This window comes from Colossoma macropomum, unplaced genomic scaffold (assembly GCF_904425465.1).
Source record: "Colossoma macropomum unplaced genomic scaffold, Colossoma_macropomum, whole genome shotgun sequence".
Taxonomy (NCBI): Eukaryota; Metazoa; Chordata; class Actinopteri; order Characiformes; family Serrasalmidae; genus Colossoma; species Colossoma macropomum.
The window spans coordinates 9,173,818-9,194,101 of NW_023494805.1; the positions used below are offsets into that span (position 1 = coordinate 9,173,818).

Consider the following 20,284-nt stretch of genomic DNA (forward strand, 5'->3'; position numbering starts at 1 on the left):
TCTCTCTCTCTCTCTCTCTCTCTCTCTCTCTCTCTCTCTGGGTCGTAAATCCACTAGATTTCCTCTTTTTTTAAGAGACAAGATGTTCTCTGCTGTGTTCTGCAGTGATCTGAAGAGAAAGTCACCCATCCAATACCTAAATTTAGGAAATGTAGATCTGAATGAGTTCAATGTGAGATTGTAGGCCTAATTTAACCCATTCGTGTCCAACTACACACTTAAAAAAGATGCTTCCTCAAGGGTTCTTTAATAAAGCCAGTGGTTATTTAGAACCTTGAATTCTATATAGAGAACTCTGTATAAAGAACTCATGGTTCTAAATAGAACCATTCCTTTCACTAAAGAACACTTGAAGAACTATCTTTTTTAAGTGTGTATCCAAAAATGCCACATAACTTTCTTGGGATGGTCTAAAGTGATGACATAGTATAATAATAACAATATTTATTATTATTATATTATTATTATTATTATTATTATTATTATTATTATTGATGCAACATCAAAGTGCTTTACATACAAATTAGACAAAAAAATCATGAACAATGTAAACAAAAAGATCTCGTTCTCGTTACTGGATCATTTGCTTCACAGTGTGTGGGAGATTATCTTTAAGGGTAGAAGTGGTTTTGGGCAACGGTGTGGGAAAATATATTTGATGCATCAAAAAAAAAAACTCCAATCACCAATTGATCCATTTTAAATATCGTCACAGGGTAAATTGGACACCACAGAAATGCTTTGTCACAAAATCCGCTTTAAATTCTTACTGTAAGCATTGCCCACAACAACAACAAGTGGGAACCGTCTTGCATATGTGAGGACCTTCATGACTCCAGGATAAATGTTACTACCATATTGTCTTGCCCTGGTTGGGAAAGACATCCCTGTGGATCCAGCTGTATTATTCCTTGACGATGACCCCAATTTAGCCCCAACAGGAAAACAAAGGAAGACAGGGCTTACTGGCTTTAACATCAGCCAGAAAATCACTGCACAACGATGGCTTCCCCCACATCATCTTAGTGTATGACCCTGGCTATTTCAACTACATGACATAGTACTTTTAGAATTGGCCACAGCTGGAATCAATAAAGCTAGAGCATCTACTCTTGAAACATGGAGACAAATTTGTTTTGATGTGACGAAAAGATTGGAGCAAATAGTATGATGGTTTGTATAGGCTAGCATATTGCCTTTCATTTTTGTTTTGTTCTATTCATTAATATCTTATTTAATGTGTTATTAGCAATGTAATTGACAGAGACAGAGGGGATGGGTAGACCTTCGGGGTGGGGAGGGAAAGAGCGTTGTTTTTGGTTTGTTTCAGTTAACTGTGGCATCAACTCAGTGGCGCAGGCTCAGAAGAAGGCCTGGAGTAAGCCATTTTCTGCTTTTGGAGTTGCTCTTTATTGAAACAGCAGAGAGGGGAACTAAATACAGAAGTTACAGAACTACAGAACTGAGGGGTAGGTCATCAAAAGGCAAATCTAATACAATGATAGTAAAATACTCCCAGCATGCTAATTCGCTTGAAAAGGACACAATTTACCACAACCAAAATGTTCACACATCTCAACTTTAAAACAACAACATCTAATACATTAAAGTGGACCTAAAAAGGCTGCAAAGAGGTGTAAGGCATTCTTGGAGTCTTCTACATGCTGTCTTCTGCTCTCCCCTCGGCCCAAATCTTAAGTCCAGTGGTGGCGCCACAATATGATTAAATTAGATGAAAAAAAAACTCATTTCTTAAGCCATAGAATTAGATTAATTTAAGCCTGGCTTAAAGGGGAATCCCATCAATTTTTTTCAAAATTCCTATGTAATTAAATCGTTTATTGATTGGTTCATTATAAAGAAACATACTGACTCAGATTTCTTTGCGATGGTGGTTATAGGAACCAGGACTCCCAGTGTCAACAAGACAATGATAGCCATTTTGTTATCTATGAAAAAACACCAGTGACCTACACGTGTCTTCTGCATTTTATATGTAATGTTGAGGATGACAAATCAGCGATGCGTGTGAAAAGGTAAGCTTTCTTTGGTAACCTTTTAATTAATTAATTAAATAATATTGCTTGTCTCTGACCATTCCTCAGCTACACCGATGCAGAAACACTTGTGCATGCATTAGTGACATCACAGCTAGACTACTGCAATGTTTTTCTCTCTGGTTTCCCTGTCAAAACCCTCGCTATGTTCAAAATGCCGCTGCTAGGATCGTCACCTTTTCAAAGAAGAATACCACATCACCCCTGTCTTTCAGAGTCTTCATTGGTTACCCATTACATACATGTTCAGTACATGTTCAGTATAAGGTTCAGTATATATAAAGCTCTGCACAGCCATATTTGGCTGAGCATCTTCATTTATATGTCCCATCCCCAGTCTATTCGGGATGCCACCTCTCTGTCTTCATTTAAATCTCTGTTAAAGACTTATTTGTTTTCAGTATATTGTCATTGTTCCATTTATACTTGAATGCTATATCTGTGTTTTTCTTGGATTATAAAGTGTCCTTGAGCATGGGAAAGGTGCTATATGAATAAAAGTGATGATGACGATGGCTATTTACAATGCCCTGCATGTTCCTGTCCACGATGAACGGAATTAAATAAAAAACAATTTAACATTTAACAGTGAGGGAGCTTTTAGAGACTTCCAGACCTTCCAGTTGCTATCACCACCACAGCGAGCAATTCTCACTCAGTAGGTTTCTCTAGAGCAAGCAATTTCACAACCCACCCTGAATGACTCTGTTTACATCTTAACAATTTTATGCAGAGCATTTTTTAAAAAAATTGGTGGACTTTCCCTTTTAAAGATCCTGTTCATTGATTTGGCTGATTGAACTTCCAAACTTTCCTAAAATGCAGATTTTGTCCAGCCACATGTTCAGAAGATGTTCACAGCTGCAAGCAGCTGAAAATTTGGGCCCACTTTTACTTTTGAATACCATTTTCTCTTATATTTTTAGCGCTGTTTTCGGAACAAAACCACTCTCCAAAATAGTAACTTTACAGAAGAAGGAAAAAAACTACTTTAATTTTAATGTAAGTCAATGGAACCAGAATTTTTTGTAAGTCATTCTGGGTCATTTCTTTTGGTCCATTCATCATGAAATTTACACACAATGTAAAGAACAACAGGTATTTTTATATTATGTCAACACCTGAAAAGCATCAAAAATGGAGATACAAGGTTTTCTTCCAACAACAGCGATATATTGATCTTTCCTGCCGAGAATACCCCCTCACACACATACTCTACACTCACACACACACACACACACACACACACACTCCTCCTTTGATGCTCTACTTGCACTATCTGGAACATTGCTGCTAACACTGTATTTTACTCAAGTACTGTGTATATTCTACCTCAGTAACTGCTGTCCTCACGTATGTTATCTGACTGTGTATACTCACATATCACAGCATGTTAAATATCTCTGCACCTTATTCCACTACCTCATGCTCAGAAATGAGTGCTGTGTCAGCGCTGCACTGTCCTGTCTGTTTACTGTGAGAAGTTTGGCACAGCCAGATCTGGTAAACTGGTTCCAGAGGTCCTAACTGTAAATAAGTTCACAGCAACCTCTCAGAAATCTGGTATCAGTTTGGAAATAAACAAACTTCTAATGGTCTTTTACATGGTCACAGGGAACAAACTGAACAACCAAAACCTTTTTAAAGTTTAAATGATATAATTTTCCTATGACTGAAAAAAATTGCAGTCTTCATCTCCTCCAATATCAAATAACTGTTCTTGCCAAAAGATTTTCATCTCTGTTTTGTGTTCAGTTTCTCATAGCATGAATTTCAGATGCAATGCCATCCTTAGCCAGATGAGGGCAGTGCCAGTCATTACAGTTAGAGGAGTCATAAGAGTCAGGAGATATATATATATATATATATATATATATATATATATATATATAGATAGATAGATAGATAGATAGATATAATGCAGGATGGTAATAAATATTATAATTGTTTATTTACAATTTTACAATTTAAAGTTCTCAGTTTTTTCTTATTCTTCTTATTCTCAGTTTTTATGAAGTATTTTTTTTAAATAATTAAGATGTAAACAAAGTCATTCAGAGTGGTTTGCTGTGAAATGTTCTGTTCTAGAGAAGCTTACTGAGTCAGAATTGTTTGCTGTGGTGGTGATAGGAACCAGACGTCTGAAGAGTGTAATGACTAAAAGATCTCTCACAGAAAGTTATTAGACAAAATGGTTATGAATGCCCTGCCTGATACCTGAGACATCATTTTATGGTAGTTTTTCAATCCATTCATCACAGTAAATGAGCTGATTTTTTGTTACATCACTAAAACAATGAATTCAAAACAGGCTGGATTTGCAGCTTAGCTTATATATAGACTGTATTGAGTGGGGAGAGAATGGTACATGAAAACCTTAGCAATACTACATTAAACTCTTTAATTGAAATAAAAGCTTTAAATAAAATCAGTTTCCATTATATGGATCATTTAAACCCAAAGTGAGGACTGTGCAATGATAATGCCTAATACGTGCTCCTATTTCACAGGCTTGACTTTGGGTTTAAATGATCTGTCTATTTGAAAAGTCCAGTTTTGTGAAATATCCCCCTGCTCTTGCACATCCTACAGGGACTTCCAGAACCCAAATTTCCAGACATACACACAGCGGGCAACAGCAGGATGGCTGCCAAGTGATTCCCACAAAGCATGAGTCACAGCGTACAAATACCACGAGAATCACAGCGGACACAAACCAGCCGCTTAAACCACGAGTGTTTCTATGGAGCCATTATATAAATGTCAACATAAAATATAAACATGGGATACTGTTGTGGTGACCTCAAATTAAACCCTCTGTAAAGGCACTGAAGAGAGACTGTTTATAGAACAGGCAGAGGGACGCAGAGTTCTTACACTTCTGGTTTAGATAATGAGAAATACAGCCGTGGTTTGCCCTCTACTGGACATTCAATAGGACTACATCTACTTTATTTTCTTCATTGCATTTAATTTCAAAATCTTCAGTTCTTCATTTTTTCATAATTACATACATCTACACTCACACTGAAGCCACAAAAGTGCTGTTTGATGAAAGTAAATCCTTTTGTGGGTCACTGTCAGTATGAGGTGCTTTAACTGTCCCTCAGATAGATAGATAGATAGATAGATAGATAGATACTTTATTGATCCCGAACTAAATTTAACAGCCAGTAGCAGTCACACAACACAGGACAGTTATAATAATAAGGGTGGTACAATATGAAAAGAAGAATGTACAGGCTCAGCAAAATTATCAACTATAAATAATACTGTTAATTATACATTAATATATCTTGCTTATCACAATGAGGCAGGAATATATACAAAAATCCTATCTACAGGCATATATACAACTAGAAATATACAAAAATATGCAATAAGATCTATCCTGAGATAAAAAAAGTCAGTGCAATAATGAATGATGTGCAGTAAGGTGTCCAAATGTGCAGATTAATAAAACTAAACCTATGAGTTAGCATAAGAGATTCAGTCCTCATCTATCCTCCTCCCAATTCTCTCTTTTCTTCTCGCCCCTCTGGGAAGAGTTGACGAACCTAATGGTTCTAGGGACAAAGGATCTCCTGAGTCCATGATGATGGTGTGCAGTGGCTGGCCATCATCATCCATAATGGAGAGCAGTTTGTGCAATGTCCTTCTCTCGACCACCTTAATCACCAGTCCAGTTCCACATCGACCACTGACCCCGCTCGCCTGACCAGCTTGTCCAGTCACATCTTGTCTCTCTTTTTCATGCTTCCTCCCCAGCACACCACAGCATAAAAAAGACAGCTGGCAACCACAGTCAGGAGCTTTCCACAGATGTTAAAGTACCCCAGCCTCCTCAGGAAATAGAGTCAGCTTTCTTGTACAGGATGTCTCTGTTGGCTGACCAGTCCAACCTATCATCCAGTTGCAGTCCGAGATACCTGTAGGTCCTGACCCTCTCCACTTCAACCCCCTCGGTAGTGATTGGCTGTGTGAGTGGCCCAGCCCTGCGAAAACCCACCACCATCTCCTTGGTCTTGGAAGTGTTCAGTATCAGGTTGTTCCTACGGCACCACGCCACAAAGTCCTTCACCAGGTTTCTGTAATCCTCCTCCTGCCCTCCTCTTACACACGCTACTGTCATCCGAAAACTTCTGCATGTGGCACGTCTCAGAGTTGTACTGAAATCTGAGGTGTACAATGTGAAGAGAAAAGGGGAAAGTACAGTCCCTTGTGGTGCTCCTGTGCTGCTGACTACAGTCTCTGATGTACAGTCCTTCAGCCTGACAGACTGAGGTCTGCCAGTGAGGTTGCAATCCAGGAGACCAGGCACAGATCGACTTGCATCCTTGCCAGCTTATCTCTCAGTTGGAGGGGCTGAATCGTATTAAAGGCACTGGAAAAATCAAAGAACATGACTCTTACAGCACTACCACCCTATAAGTCAAGTCAATGTCAAGTCAAAGTTTATTTATATAGCGCTTTTTACAACAGGTGTTGTCACAAATCAGCTTTACAGAAAAATCCGGGTCCACGCCCCCATGAGCATCGCTAATGGCAACAGTGGCAAGAAAAAACTCCCTAACAGCAGGATGAAGAAACCTTGAGAGAAACCAAGACTCAAAAGAGGAACCCATCCTCCTCTGGTCAATACCGGATAGCAAACAGCATCAGTATAAAATATTAGAATACGAAATAGGGAAAACAGGTGGAGCAATGATTAATTAGATAGTTTGAGTTTATGCAGCAGCAGCAGCATCAGGAAGGTCAGTTCATGCAGGTGAGGTCTGCACAGCTTTATATAATCACAAAAGTTTAATAAAAGTATTGCAAAACAATCAATTTCTCAAATGTTGTTCTGATTGGGTAAATCTTTAAGACTATATTAGTGGAGTGGCATTTGCTTTAAGAAGCATTTTATACGTTTTGTCCCATATTCTTTGACAGGATGTGGGGGATTCTGCCATGTCTGGGGTGCTGAATGGTCAGCTTCAGTGAATGTGATAAGTGACGGGATAATAAAACATAAGAACGTCATCCATATTTAATAATATAATTTCAATAATGTTGAATATTTGTGTGTGTCCCTGAAATTGTTATCCACTGTGTCATAACGAGGTTAAAGCATGTTAAAAAACACTGAACTTTGACATCAATGACATCAAAACCACCACACTGGTTTCCTTAAATGGAGTTAATAATGAGGTCTACAATTATATTCCATCATTTTCAACATATTGGATTTGTAGATGGATGTGTTCGATCTTAACATGTCTGTCACGCCAAAGTACATATTTGTCCACTTTGTCATCTTCATGTTTTACCAAAATACACAAATTATTCAGATGCAAACACCAAAGAAAGCAACTTGCATTATATAATTTTTACTAAAATATTTTTGCCGTTAGGTTTTGTTTAGAAAAGAAAGTACAGCTAGTGCAGAAAAAAAAACATATTACAGTAGATTTCATACCTGAAGAAGTTTTTAACTAAAATTGACTTCAACTATTATTGATTAATGGACACAACATTTCTCTAAAGATCAGTCATATCATTACACTGCAATGAAAATATATTTAATCTGTATTGCATTTGTCCATGACAGAGTGGACATATGTTGTGATTGATTCACAAATTGTCTGCTAGCAGTAACAAAATTAAAAGTATTTTAACTTGACATAAAGGTTTCTTGAGTGATCTACAACATACTTAATATAATCCATTTTAGAGGAAAGGAGGGCAACATAGTGACACAGTGGGTGGCACTGTCACCTCACAGAAAGAAATGTCTGGGTTTGATTCCCCGGCCGGGCAACCAGAATTATTTCTGTGTGGAGTTTTTATGTTCTCCCCGTGTCTGTGTGGGGTTCCTCCCTCATCTTCCTCTTACTATCATATACTTACTTTAAATTACTAATATCTCATCACTGTTGGAACAACACCTTGTATCTCTAAAAAAAGGAATATTATAGTAGAAAAAAAACCCTTCTCAACGTTCAATACATTGACAGAACAATTCATTTTAGAACACTTTTACTGGTCTGTTCATCATGAAATTTGAAAAACAAAAACCCTCTATTCAGCCCTAATTGTAGTAAATCAGCAAATTATCACTTGTAAGAAAACCTCACCCCAAAAAATGATTTTATAGGTATGTTTAAGATACAATAATGTGCAAAAGTCAGTGACCCTTTATTCATTTCATTTCCAATTAAAACAGCCATTAAGTACAAGTTATTCATATTTTCAAGAGAAATGTCTGAGGAGTTGGCATGTAAGATGTTGCACTGGCATAAGGAAGAAAAAAGGCAAAAGAAAAGTAGGTGAAAATATGTGAAAAAAAGGAAATGTGACTCCTGAAAGGAGAGACCCTGGTAAACCACCAAAATTGTCCCCTTCATATAAGCAGCATTTAAAGCTTTCATCTTTAAGAAAGAGGAGATAATCTAGCTCCATTTCTGCTTTGCCCATTTGAAAGGGACAAAATATTTAATATAAAGCAAAAAAGGAAGAAGATCATTTGTTCTTCTCAGAACAATAGACTGACAACACTAGACTACAAAATGCAACATGCTGTAAAGAAAACCACAATAGCAGCAAAGTGAAATACAATATCAACAACCAAAACCCCAAAACCAAAACTATGAATAGTTTTGGTTCTGAGGTTTTAACTATTCATATTGCTTTTTTGTCTATTTCCCTTTCTCCCTTCTTCATAGACAGTACAGTGCTCATGTAGAGAGTACAGCGCTGATAGAAGAAGGAAAGTATGCTCTGGTATTGGATTCTCTTATTTGGTGTTTCCTGTTTTTGGCACTGGAAATGGGCAGAAAACAAAACACTGTACTCCGTTGAGAGAAACATGGGCTTTTAAAGCCTCCTCCTTCAGCAAATCTGGAAAACACTGTAGCACTGCAAACTAAAATCCTGACCATAGTAATGACAAACAGTAATAGTTGCTAAGCAGTGATTTGAGGGCCTCGGCACAACGGAAGAGATGCTATGACATGCAGAAGCGCGGGCTTCATTCACCAACCATTCTTAAGCAGTTTTTATGAAGATTCTGACATTCACCAATGTTTTCTTCTTATCTGGGATTACTTCTTAAGTAAGAACAGAATCTACACACACTCAAGAGCACAAAGATGTGAACAGTTCTGTGGTTAAAGAACACGTCATGAATCTGACATAGACTTTTTCTTTGGACTTTTCTCAAGAACAAATTTAAGAAACAACTTAGGAAGATATTAGTGAACGAGGACCAAAGCTTTCAACACCATTGTGTGAATTTATCACTTTTAGTGTCATCTAACATGTAACAAATGAACAGTGGCCCACCAAAAATCATGGGTCTTGGTTTGCTTCCAAATCAACCCTGGCATTTTTGTGATGGTGCGCACCAAACCGGAGAATCCAACACCAGAGCACGCTTTCCGTCTTCCAGCAGTACGTCAGCCCTGTACTGTCTGCACAATCTGCCTGTTTTAACATCTGATGCTCGTATTGTTCTTGCTGCATGAGCTGCAGCTAATAACATCAGACCAGCAATAAAATAATGGTGAAGCAATGCTTTTAAATTTGGATTGCAAAACAACTGTTTCTGTTATTCTGTTTCTAAACTGTGGAACTCATTTACACCTGTTATTAAATAGTCAAGCTCAGTGCACACTTTCAAGAATCATTTGAAAATGTATCTCTTTAACTTGGAGTATAATTAAAATATCTCTGGTATTTATCTTTTTAAATATGATTTTTAAATTGATACTCATAGTTTCTAAATATCCACTTTTTACCAAAGTGATCATTTCAGACGTTCACATACTTACGCCAACAAAGGGATTTAATATTGTATCACTTTGTTTAAAACAAACTATATAATTTTGTTATTTGTTTTTATTAGGCTCTCTTTATCTACTGTTATGACTTAAATGAAGACCTGATCATATTTTAGGTCACTTTTATATAGAAAAGGCAGATCTGAAGAAGGGTCCCGAAAAAATATCTGCAGCTTTGAAAATCACAGGGATGTCTATGATTCCTAAATGGAAGACTTTTGGAACCACTGAGAACCACTGAGAACTCCAGAGGTCCTATGTGGCGCAGGTGGAAGAATCTCTGCAACACTTCACCTATGAAGTGGAGCTTGCCCAAAAGCACCTAAAGGACTCTCAGGCCATTACGAACAAGATTCTCTGATCTGATGTAAAGCAAGATTGAATTCATTAGCCTGAATGTCAAGTGTTATGGAGGAAACCAAGCACCCCTCATAACCTGCAAAAGTCCATCCCTAAAATGAAGCATGCTGGTGACAGCCTTAAGCTATGGAATGTTTTTTTCTGCAGCAGGGAATGGGAAACTTGTCAGGATTAAGGGAAAGATGAGTGGATCAAAGTACAAAGAAATCCTTGAGGAAAACCTCCTCAAAAGTAAGTTCACTTTCCAATACAACAATCATGCGAAGCACATGGTTAAAACAACACTGGAGTTTCTTCAGGACAGGTTTGTGAATGCCCTTGATTGGACTTGAACCCGACTGAACTCTTAAGAGACCTGAAAATAGCATTCCTCGCCATCCAACCTCAAAAAGCCTGCAAGGTTCTGCAAAGAGGAATGGGAGAAGATCCCCACATCCAGGTGTGCCATGCTTGTAGCATAATATGCAAGAACACTTAATGCTGTAATTGCTGCCGAGAGTGCGTTCAGAGTTGAGTGAAGGGCCTGAACACTTGTGTAAGTGTGATATTTCAGTTTTGTGTTTTTATTAATTTTTTGTATTTTTATTTATTCATTTTTATTACACTTTAGTTTCTGCTTGAAAGATTGCAAAGAAAAAAATCCATTTTAGACTAAGACTGTGACATAAAATTAGGAAAAGCAATGGTGTATAAATACTTTCCGAATGCACTGTACGTCACACAAGTGTGTTTTAAGCACAACCACTAATTGCAAAGGTGGACTTGTTAACAAAGTTAACTTGAAGTTAGTTTGGTGATCAGAAATTCTGCTTTGTGGTACACCACCATGCTTGCAGTGGCTGTATTTCCCATCATCATTACACACTTTAATGAGCATGTTGCACAGTATAAAGGACACACCAAGCCTGTTTGCCCCTGGATAGTCCCCGTACATGAGGTAAATGATAACTTGAACTCTAATAACCCTAGGGTAATTTTGTATACAATTTTGGTATTTTGGTAAATTATAGTTACAAAATATTTATGTTAGACAGTCATGCATGCCATATGTAATTTTTCAATCAGGAAACCAAAGAATACTCAGATTTGTAATTATTTAGCATGTACATGCTAACAGAGCTTTGATATAAGGATGAACCTAGGCCATTTTTGGATGATCAAAAAAGTTGTCGGTTCAGATATTTTGATGGGGGTTAATTCTATGGCTTATTACTATGAAAAAATGTATGATTAGCTTATGGCAAGCATGACTTTCTCTCCTCTTGGATCAATTCTAAAACTCCAAAAGCAGCAAGGTAGACCTTGGAATAATATTTCATTTTTATTTTCAGATTGGGTTAGATATTTATTCTAACATCAAATCCATGAAAAGTGAAACATTAAAACTGAATAAAATTTTATTATTAGATTATTTTATACTCTTTAGGAGTCTCCTACTGAGTCTATAAAACATTATAAGACATTATATTTAGTTACATTATAATAAAGTTAAAGACTCAAATATTTACAATAAAGCGGACTGAACAAATATTTTCTATAATTTTCTAAGAAGTATCACAAAGGCCCAGTTTCATGTGTTGGGATTTCCTGAAGCATGCCTGAAGCCTGAAAGACAAATGATGGACACAGAATTATTACAAGAATTGTGTATAGTAGATTGTCTACTTCAGAACAAAGAAGAAAATAAATAATAAATGTGGTGAAAACAGCACCACAAGATCCTCAATATCAGGTTAATAATCTGATTGCTAATATTGTCGCTGTTGTTCAAAAACCTTGCGTCTCCATCTTTGCACTGTGTTAAAATTTCATAAAGAGCAGAACAATAGAAATGGTTCAAAATTACTTGGAAAAAAAATGGAGTTACCATTGTGGTGATACGAGGCTTTGTTCCAACAGCGACAGGCCTACTAGGTCTACTTTCAGACTTCTCAGTTTAAATCAGTTACACATAATATATTATGAAACATTTAAAACAAAAAGTATGATGAGGAATCTGCATTATTTTTCTCAGACTTGACATTTACTCCCTCCCCCCCCTTACCAGGTGACGTCTTTTCCAAATGAAAAATCCAACACAGCCAATGAGAATGAGAACAGTCACAATTGGACCAACAATAATATCAAGGGTTCTATCTGAAACATGAATGTATATTATATTATATTATATTATATTATATTATATTATATAACTTCAGATCACAGATCACTCACTTCTCTTACCTGACAGGACTCTGCGATCAGACACTGGTAGCTCTTTCTCCAAGCTGCTGTGCTGAATCACACAGCTGAACTCATTCCTGTCCAGCTTCTCCGGTGAGACTCTCAGAACGCTTCTCTTCTGGAACGTTCCATCCTGGTTGGGTAAGGTTTCTCTAAGCTCCACGTCCTCATGCAGATACTCTCCATTCTTCTTCCAGGAGATCACCACTTCCCTGGGGTAGAAACCTGTAGCATGACACACCACTGGAGAAGAAGAGTCTTTCTGGAACAGGTCCACCTCAGGAAAGACTAGAGAGACAAGGGGGCAGAGGGGAGGAAATAATAACAACAACAACAATGACAACGACAACAACAACAACCAAACCAAAATTCTGAGGAGGAAGCTTAATGAATAATTGAATATTGTGAAGTGTACCAATACATATATCATAACACAGAAAGACAGCAGAGCATCTGCAATTATGTTATAATTATATTTAAGAAAAATGATCAAGTAACTTTTTTTTATTCCTTTAACAAAGAATAAAATAATCTTGTTGCTATGGTTAATTGTAACAAACCATATCGAATAGTTTCCTCCTTTGTTTTCATTAAAAGTGCTGTAAACACTTTCTATGAATACCATGTCTATGAGCATTTATAAACACATTCATAACATGTTATAATGCATTCAGGTATTATAAACATGGATATAAATATTTATACAGATTAATTACACTTTATAGCCATGTTTATTATGCATTATGAATTGTTAAATATGATGCATTATACAGTGCTGTGAAAAAGCATTCGCCCCTTCCCAATTTCTTCTATTTTTGCATATTTGTGACACTTTAATGTTTCAATTCATCAAATTACTTTTAATATTAGACAAGCATGACCCATGTAAACATAAAGTGCTGTTTTTAAATGATGATTTCATTTATTGAAGGAAAAATGCTGTTCAGCCCTACCTGGCCCTATGTGAAAAAGTAATTGCCCCCTTAGCTACTAGATCAACCAGTTAACCAAATTCAATTGACTATTAGGGTTTAATTTCACCAGCCACACCCAGGCATGATGACTGCCAGACCTGTTGAATCTAAACATTACGCAAATAGAACATTGTCTGGCAATGTGAAACAGGCTAAATGGTCTCTAAAAGCAGCACTTTCTAAAAGAGACTCAAATATAGATGCAAAACAAAGCCAATGAAATCTACGAGTCTGGAAATGGCTACAAAGCCAGTGCTAAGGCTCCAGGACTCCAGTCAACCACAGTGAAAGCCATCATCCACAAAAGGAGAAAACGTGGAACAGTGGTGAACCTTCCCAGGAGTTGCCGGCCTACCAAAATTTCACCAAGAGCACATTGCTGCAAAGGGCAAAGCACTGCTGACCAAATAGAACACAAAGGCTTATCTTGTATTTGCCAAAAAAATATCTAGACGACACTCAAGACTTTTAATATAATACTCTGTGGACTGATGAGTCAAAGGTGGAACTTCTTGGAAGACATGGGTCCTGTTACATCTGGCGTAAAGCTAACACCGCATTCCACCATAAGAACATCATACCAACAGTGAAACATGGTGGTGGTAGTGTGATGGTTTGGGGCTGCTTTGCTTCTGCAGGACCTGGACAACTTGTTGGAACCTTGAATTCTGCTCTCTATCGGAAAATCCTGTAGGAGAATGTCCGCCTATCAGTTTGTGACCCACAGCTGAAGCACAGTTGTGTTATGCAGCAGGATAATGATGAGAAGCACACAAGCAAGTTCACAAAGTTAAGGTTTTGGAGTGGCCGAGTGAGAGTCCTGACTTGATTCTCATTGAGGTGTTGTGGCAAGACCTTAAACAGGCAGTTCATTCTCGAAAACCCTCCAATATAGCCGTATTAAAAATAATTCTTCAAAGAAGAGTGAGCCAAAACACCTCCACAGCAATGTAAAAGACTCATCGCAAGTTATTGCAAACGTTTGATTGCGGTTGTTACTGCCAAGGGTGGCACAACCAGTTGTTAGGTTTAGGGGGCTATTACTTTTTCATATGGGTGATATGGGTTTTGAATAAATCTTTATATCCAAAAAATGGAATGATCATTTAAAATCTACATTGTGTGTTTACTTGTGTGGTCTTTATCTTATGTTAAAATTAGGTGGCTGATCTGAAACATTCAAATGCGACAAATTAGCGAAAATAGAAGAAATCGGTTAAAAGGCAAATACTTTTAATAACAATGTCAGTGCCAAAAACCTCACTCCCAGCTTGCACAGTGTAAAGTAAAGTGAGACAAATAAGTTTATTGATGTCATGGCATTTTTACTATTTTGTTTCTCACCACGGGTGTTGTTAGGGCTCCACCCGAATATTCAAATGGCAGCCCCAAATAAGTTGTCCAGTACCGAGTTATTACAACTCTTTGCACCTTCCTTAACCATCGTTCTCAGTTTAAAAATGACATTACATCCTAGCAATCCAAGAACCCATCAGGCCCCTCCCCCTCTGACATCACCCTCTGGATGAAGTTACTGTGAAGCAAAGGCATGGAGAGAGAGGCATGTTATTGGAGTGCTAACATTGTAATTTGCTCCCTCACTGGTTCTAACATTAACCACTTGAAACCTTCACTCGGTAACATCGCTACACTGCACTACAGTAATGCTAATTTCTGCTAACATTCTATTAAATATGCAGTTTTAAGTCAGCACCAAGCTAACGATGGTGTACACTACCTGTTAAATTTCATGTAGAGTTTAAGATCCTTCTCTTATAAATCATTAAATGGCCCCGCAGTATCTTATTGAATTAATTCAGTCATATGAACCCACGCGTACGCTCCGCTCACAAAACAACGGCTTGCTGGCAGTTCCTAGAATTAGAAAAACCACAGCAGGGGCTGAGCACATTCCTATGTAGCCCCAAAATTGTGGAATCATCTCCCAACCTCTGTTCCTCTCAGACACACTCTCTACATTTAAAACTAGACTCAAAACTGATCTAGTCGCACAAGCATTTTGCTAATATCAGTTGTTGCACTATTACTCTCTAATATCTCTCCATAAACTGACCTGTCCTGTTAATCAATTTCTCTCCCTCCCTCCCTCCCTTTTTTTTTGAGCCCCTGAGTGACGTCTGCCTGAGTCGCCACATGGGATCCACCAGAGCTGCTAGTCACCAGAGCTCCATCTCCGTTGGCTGATCTGCACCGTATTGATCACCATGGAGCTTCACGCTGTACAAAGCTATGCAAACCTCACCTGCATAAACCGACCCTCCTGATGATGCTGTTGCTGCTGCATAAACTCAAGCTATCTAATTAACCATTGCTCCACCCGTTTTTCCCCGTTTTGTATTCTAATATTTTATACTAACGCTGTTTGCTATCCGGTATCGACCAGAGGAGGATGGGTTCCTCTTTTGAGTCTTGGTTCCTCTCAAGGTTTCTTCCTCTTGCTCTTAGGGAGTTTTTCCTTGCCACTGTCACCATTGGCGACGCTCATGGGGGCTTGGACCCGGATTTTTCTGTAAAGCTGCTTTGTAGCAACACTTGTAAAAAGCGCTATATAAATAAACTTTGACTTGGCTTGACTTACGAATGCATCGTAACATGTTATGAATGTGTTCATAGGTTCTTGTAGACATGGTTTTCTTAGAAAGTTCTACCAAAATGTTTTAATTTTATGAATATACTTCAAACCCTGTTATTTATATCTCTGTCAAGGTGTCTACCAGCTTATTTGGTTCCAAACCAAAAGAAACATTCATCTAATCTTCACTTGCTGCCAAGACCTTAAATGGCCATAGTCTCTATTAGCAAACTACATTTTCTTACTCCCATAAGATAAATCACATTAGTGATTGTTTGGTATTTCTGTAGATCAGAGGATATGAAAACACCTTACCTCTTCTCTCCAGAGTATCTTTGCCATAACTCACATACTTCTTTATAAGTTCAATACATGTGCTTTCCAAGTATCTTGTCCACATATTGGCAAGTAAAGTTGTTGTCTCCCACTTGCTTTTGGTAATAACAGCTTTAGTGTTAGCTGCAGTCCAGGTGAGAGTGTTTAAATCCAAACTGATGAAGTCTTCTCCATCATAACCATGCTGCAAATAGCCTCTTCTTGTGCCATCATCATCCAGCTCACAGCCAATCATAGATTGAAATGTGTGAATTCCTTTGGGCGGAAAAAGACCACAGTTATTGTTTGTACTTACATCATTTCCACTGTCTCCACGTTTCTTATTGCTAGTCTACAAGTTACACAGTGTTTGTAGCTTTTACACACAGTTTTTGGAGTTAAGTGAATAGGTGTGACGTTAAAGAACAAAGTATGTTTTTTTTTTATTTTTCTTTCCCAAGTTGGATCCTCAAACTGGATAGTCTAAACACAGTAGAGATAAATCCAAACACAACTCTAAATTAACTATTATGGTCATAACATACATCCACTAGTGGGTCTAATGGACTATGTAAAACAATTCTGTGTGAGCTAGTTAGAAGATCAGTCATTGTTGACTCAATCTTACTGTACAGTATAATGGTAAAATAATATAATAGTCTCCCCTAGAAATACATTTAAGAGAGGAGAGCTTTAAGGGGGTTGATGACACAAATACAAATACAACATGTCCTAACTGTCTCTACATTGAGCGGGATAAAGTTGAACAACATAGTAGTCGGAAACATATGATGACAGTTCCAATACTATTGCAGTTCCTGTGCAAGAGTTATGTGAGTACATTCATGAAACAAAGAATGATGCAGCTCAAGACCAAGCTGCTGTCTATCAGACACTGACTCAGTCTGCTGCCCAAACTCAGTTCTAACAGCCTCTCAGTCATCCAGTCTCAGTTCCACCAGCCTACTGTTCAGCATCAGTTTCAGCCTGATCTTCACCCATATGGTTACATGTAAGCTACTTATCCCTACCTTTGTCGGTAGCCTTGGCCTTATTACAATCCATACACTCTTAAAAAATAGGGCAGATGTAAATAGCCCACGACAGTGCTTTGTCAAAGCACATGCGAGTGGTGTGGAGCAATGCAGTTAACACCTATGGTTGAAAATGAATCACACTTACATTAAGAGCAGCCCACTAAATATGGGGAAACACTGTTATACAAGAGTCAGTTTAGGCAAAATGATGGTGGAGCTCTTTACAGCATGTACTCTCGTAAGTGTAGATGAGCATCAGTGTCTGAATATCAAAACGCTGAACAGCATATATGTTCAGCTGACTAGCACTCAATCAGCAGTCAAAAGCAAAGCATTATTTCCAGTGCAACCATTTGACGTTACAAGCCAAAGTGTAATAAAAATGGCAAACTGAATAGCAAGATTTTTTGCAATTTTATAATAAATTTTGCTTTGTGTGTTAATATTTTAGTAGTTTGTGGCATTTTCACCACATTAAGTTCAAAACGCCTTACAAGCTGGGGTTCCTTTTAACAAATATGGTATGTATTTATGCATGTATTGAATGATACCTGTAGTCTGGTTGTAGCGCTTCATTAGAACAGCCACGCTTGTTTTGAAGATTTCCTGAAAATCCTTCTGAGTTTGGGTCCCTGTTGTCCAGTAATCTGGCCCCTCATTTTGCTCTATCCAATCCATTTTGGGGACCATCTTCTTAATGTTACTGTCATAATACACAAAAGGCTCTCCATCCATCAGACCTACAAGTGTGTATTCTGGGAAAGGTACTCCAGCTGTGACACCAGTGGAGATGTGCTTAAGAGAGTGTGAGCCTATCCGGTAAAAAAATAAATAAATAAATAAATAAATAATAATTGGAGAAAGAGAAATTATTGTTTTACCTCTCTGCATGTTTCATTACAAAGAGAGCATTAGTCCTGTTTAATTGGATTCAGTGCAGCACAGTATGTGAAATGTTCTATAAAAATAACGGTGTTGTGTTTGATAGAAGTGTTTAACTATAGTGGTGTACGCTTCTGTTCCACTTTACCAAATCCTAGAAACTTAAAATTTCATCATATATATTGTGTATTATGAAAATGTCTTTAGTGTCATGACATCATATTTTTGACACATTGCTCAGCTCTACTCTGCGGTACTGCTACCAATCTCGGATTGACACTACTGCCCTAGAATATAACTGGGATTAGTCAAGTAGAAGCTAACGTCACACCTACTATTCATAGCTAACAAAACTAAATAGTTGACATACTATTAATACATGTGAGCTTTGGAAGTTCTGATAATTAGAAGGATATTTTACAGCTTTAAATGCTCAAAAAAATCCTCAAAGATCTCGTGGGTCTGGTGCCGATATTGTGAGACTAACATGGATGGACAGGAGTTTTTAGAGGCAGACAGATTCCGCCAGCACAGTGTTTTCCAACCTTGGTCCTGAAGCACCCTCTCCCCTGCATAGAGGTGAACAACAACCCATTTCTTCAGATGTATGCAAGACTCAGTTTATTGCCCCCTAATCTTGCGGTAACTAAACCCTTTTCTGTTTGGTGTTGCCTTATGGCAACAATGACTTGATTTTTATTATTCTAGGAAATGGAAAGCTTCATACACTTTTTCAAATCACGTTATCCTGTTGCAGTCTGTACTTGTTTTTTCAAACAGCACATGGTGAGGTCCAGCATTTGAAGCACTCTCAAAGTATGCAAATGTTTGAATATTTATACACAACAAACACAGAAAAAATCTGTGGGAGGCTACATTTCTTACTAATACTTAAAACTAGTTTAGATCATATAACATAAATAACATGATAAAATATAATTGTAGTCATATGGCAACAGCATGGGACTGCAATTTGCAACGTATACAAGAATGAATAAGTACACTGCTGAGTAAGCACACTGCTATTGGACACTGCCATTTTCACAACCTTTTTACATTCCAAGCTGATGGTTTCGTTTTCAGAAACCTTTTTGGAAAGGTTCTATATAGCACTAAAAAGGATCCATTTTGGTGCCATGTAGGACCCTTTACAAAACGTTTCTACATACAACACATTCTCCATCAATCTGAAGAACCATTTCACCATGCAAAGAACTTTTTAATCAAGCAATGCCGAGTCCTTCCCGCTTCCTTGTTTCCTCGTCTTCGCTACCTATCGCCGACCGAACTAACACACAGCCCCGAGTCTCGGCAAGACCGCGACGAAACGAAGCTTAAGTTTTACACAAAGTTGACAAACTCACCTGACCATGCCAGCTGGATACCAACTGCAGCAAAAACCAGAGATTCTAACGCTTTTCTGTGATCCATCTCAGTGATGTCGGCAGGTATTCGAGATGACAACAGTAGCACATTTATCAACAATGCCTGCTTTACTACGGAGAGTTGGCTGCTTGACGTCATTATTATTTTTCCCTCTGACAAGTCCCGCGCCCAATAATATAATAGAGATGAACTGCCAATCAAAAATTGCAGTGGCTAATCACAAGAGTGAATTACCTGTCTCTCATTTTGTGCATATATTTACATATATATACGCACAACATGTAATTCGTTCCTGTACTTTTTTCATGTGTCTTTATCGAAGTATTTCTATTTTGGGCAACTTTTTTTTTTACAAGTATCTTCTTTTTTACTCCACTAGATTGTGTGAAGTCTATCTTTCTTTTTGTCTTATGTGTGCATGTGTACATGCTTATATGTACATGCTTAGGTCACTTTGGCAGGTAAAGCAGGATGGGGTTCATACAAACACTGACTAACCATCACACATAAATGCATTAGTGAACTGATAGAATATGTTCTTCCTGACTTTGTGGGTAAATACATGAACACAATATAGAAATATGTGCACATATGCAGTTGTGACTGGTGTGTGTCTTTTCTGAGTTTATACGAA

General features: G+C 37.7%; 1 protein-coding gene across 7 annotated transcripts; it reads right to left on the reverse strand.

Annotated features, from left to right (window-relative positions):
* Window positions 1-5,295: 5,295 nt before the first annotated feature.
* On the reverse strand, window positions 5,296-19,783 carry LOC118825909 (class I histocompatibility antigen, Gogo-B*0102 alpha chain-like). Of its 7 annotated transcripts, none has more exons than XM_036596771.1 (6): window positions 19,629-19,783; window positions 17,934-18,194; window positions 16,346-16,621; window positions 12,464-12,751; window positions 12,285-12,376; window positions 11,698-11,845 (listed from the first exon to the last, which is right to left on the reverse strand). In XM_036596771.1, exons 1-6 carry the CDS (start codon window positions 19,693-19,695, stop codon window positions 11,795-11,797), a joined length of 1,035 nt encoding a protein of 344 aa, XP_036452664.1. In that variant the 5' UTR covers window positions 19,696-19,783; the 3' UTR covers window positions 11,698-11,794. The 7 variants fall into 7 exon arrangements, 6 of the variants coding, with proteins under 6 accessions (XP_036452668.1, XP_036452669.1, XP_036452664.1 ...); XR_005008704.1 differs by having other exon boundaries at window positions 11,716-11,845; window positions 12,285-12,372; XM_036596775.1 differs by lacking the exons at window positions 11,698-11,845; window positions 12,285-12,376 and adding an exon at window positions 5,296-6,441.
* Window positions 19,784-20,284: the final 501 nt, after the last annotated feature.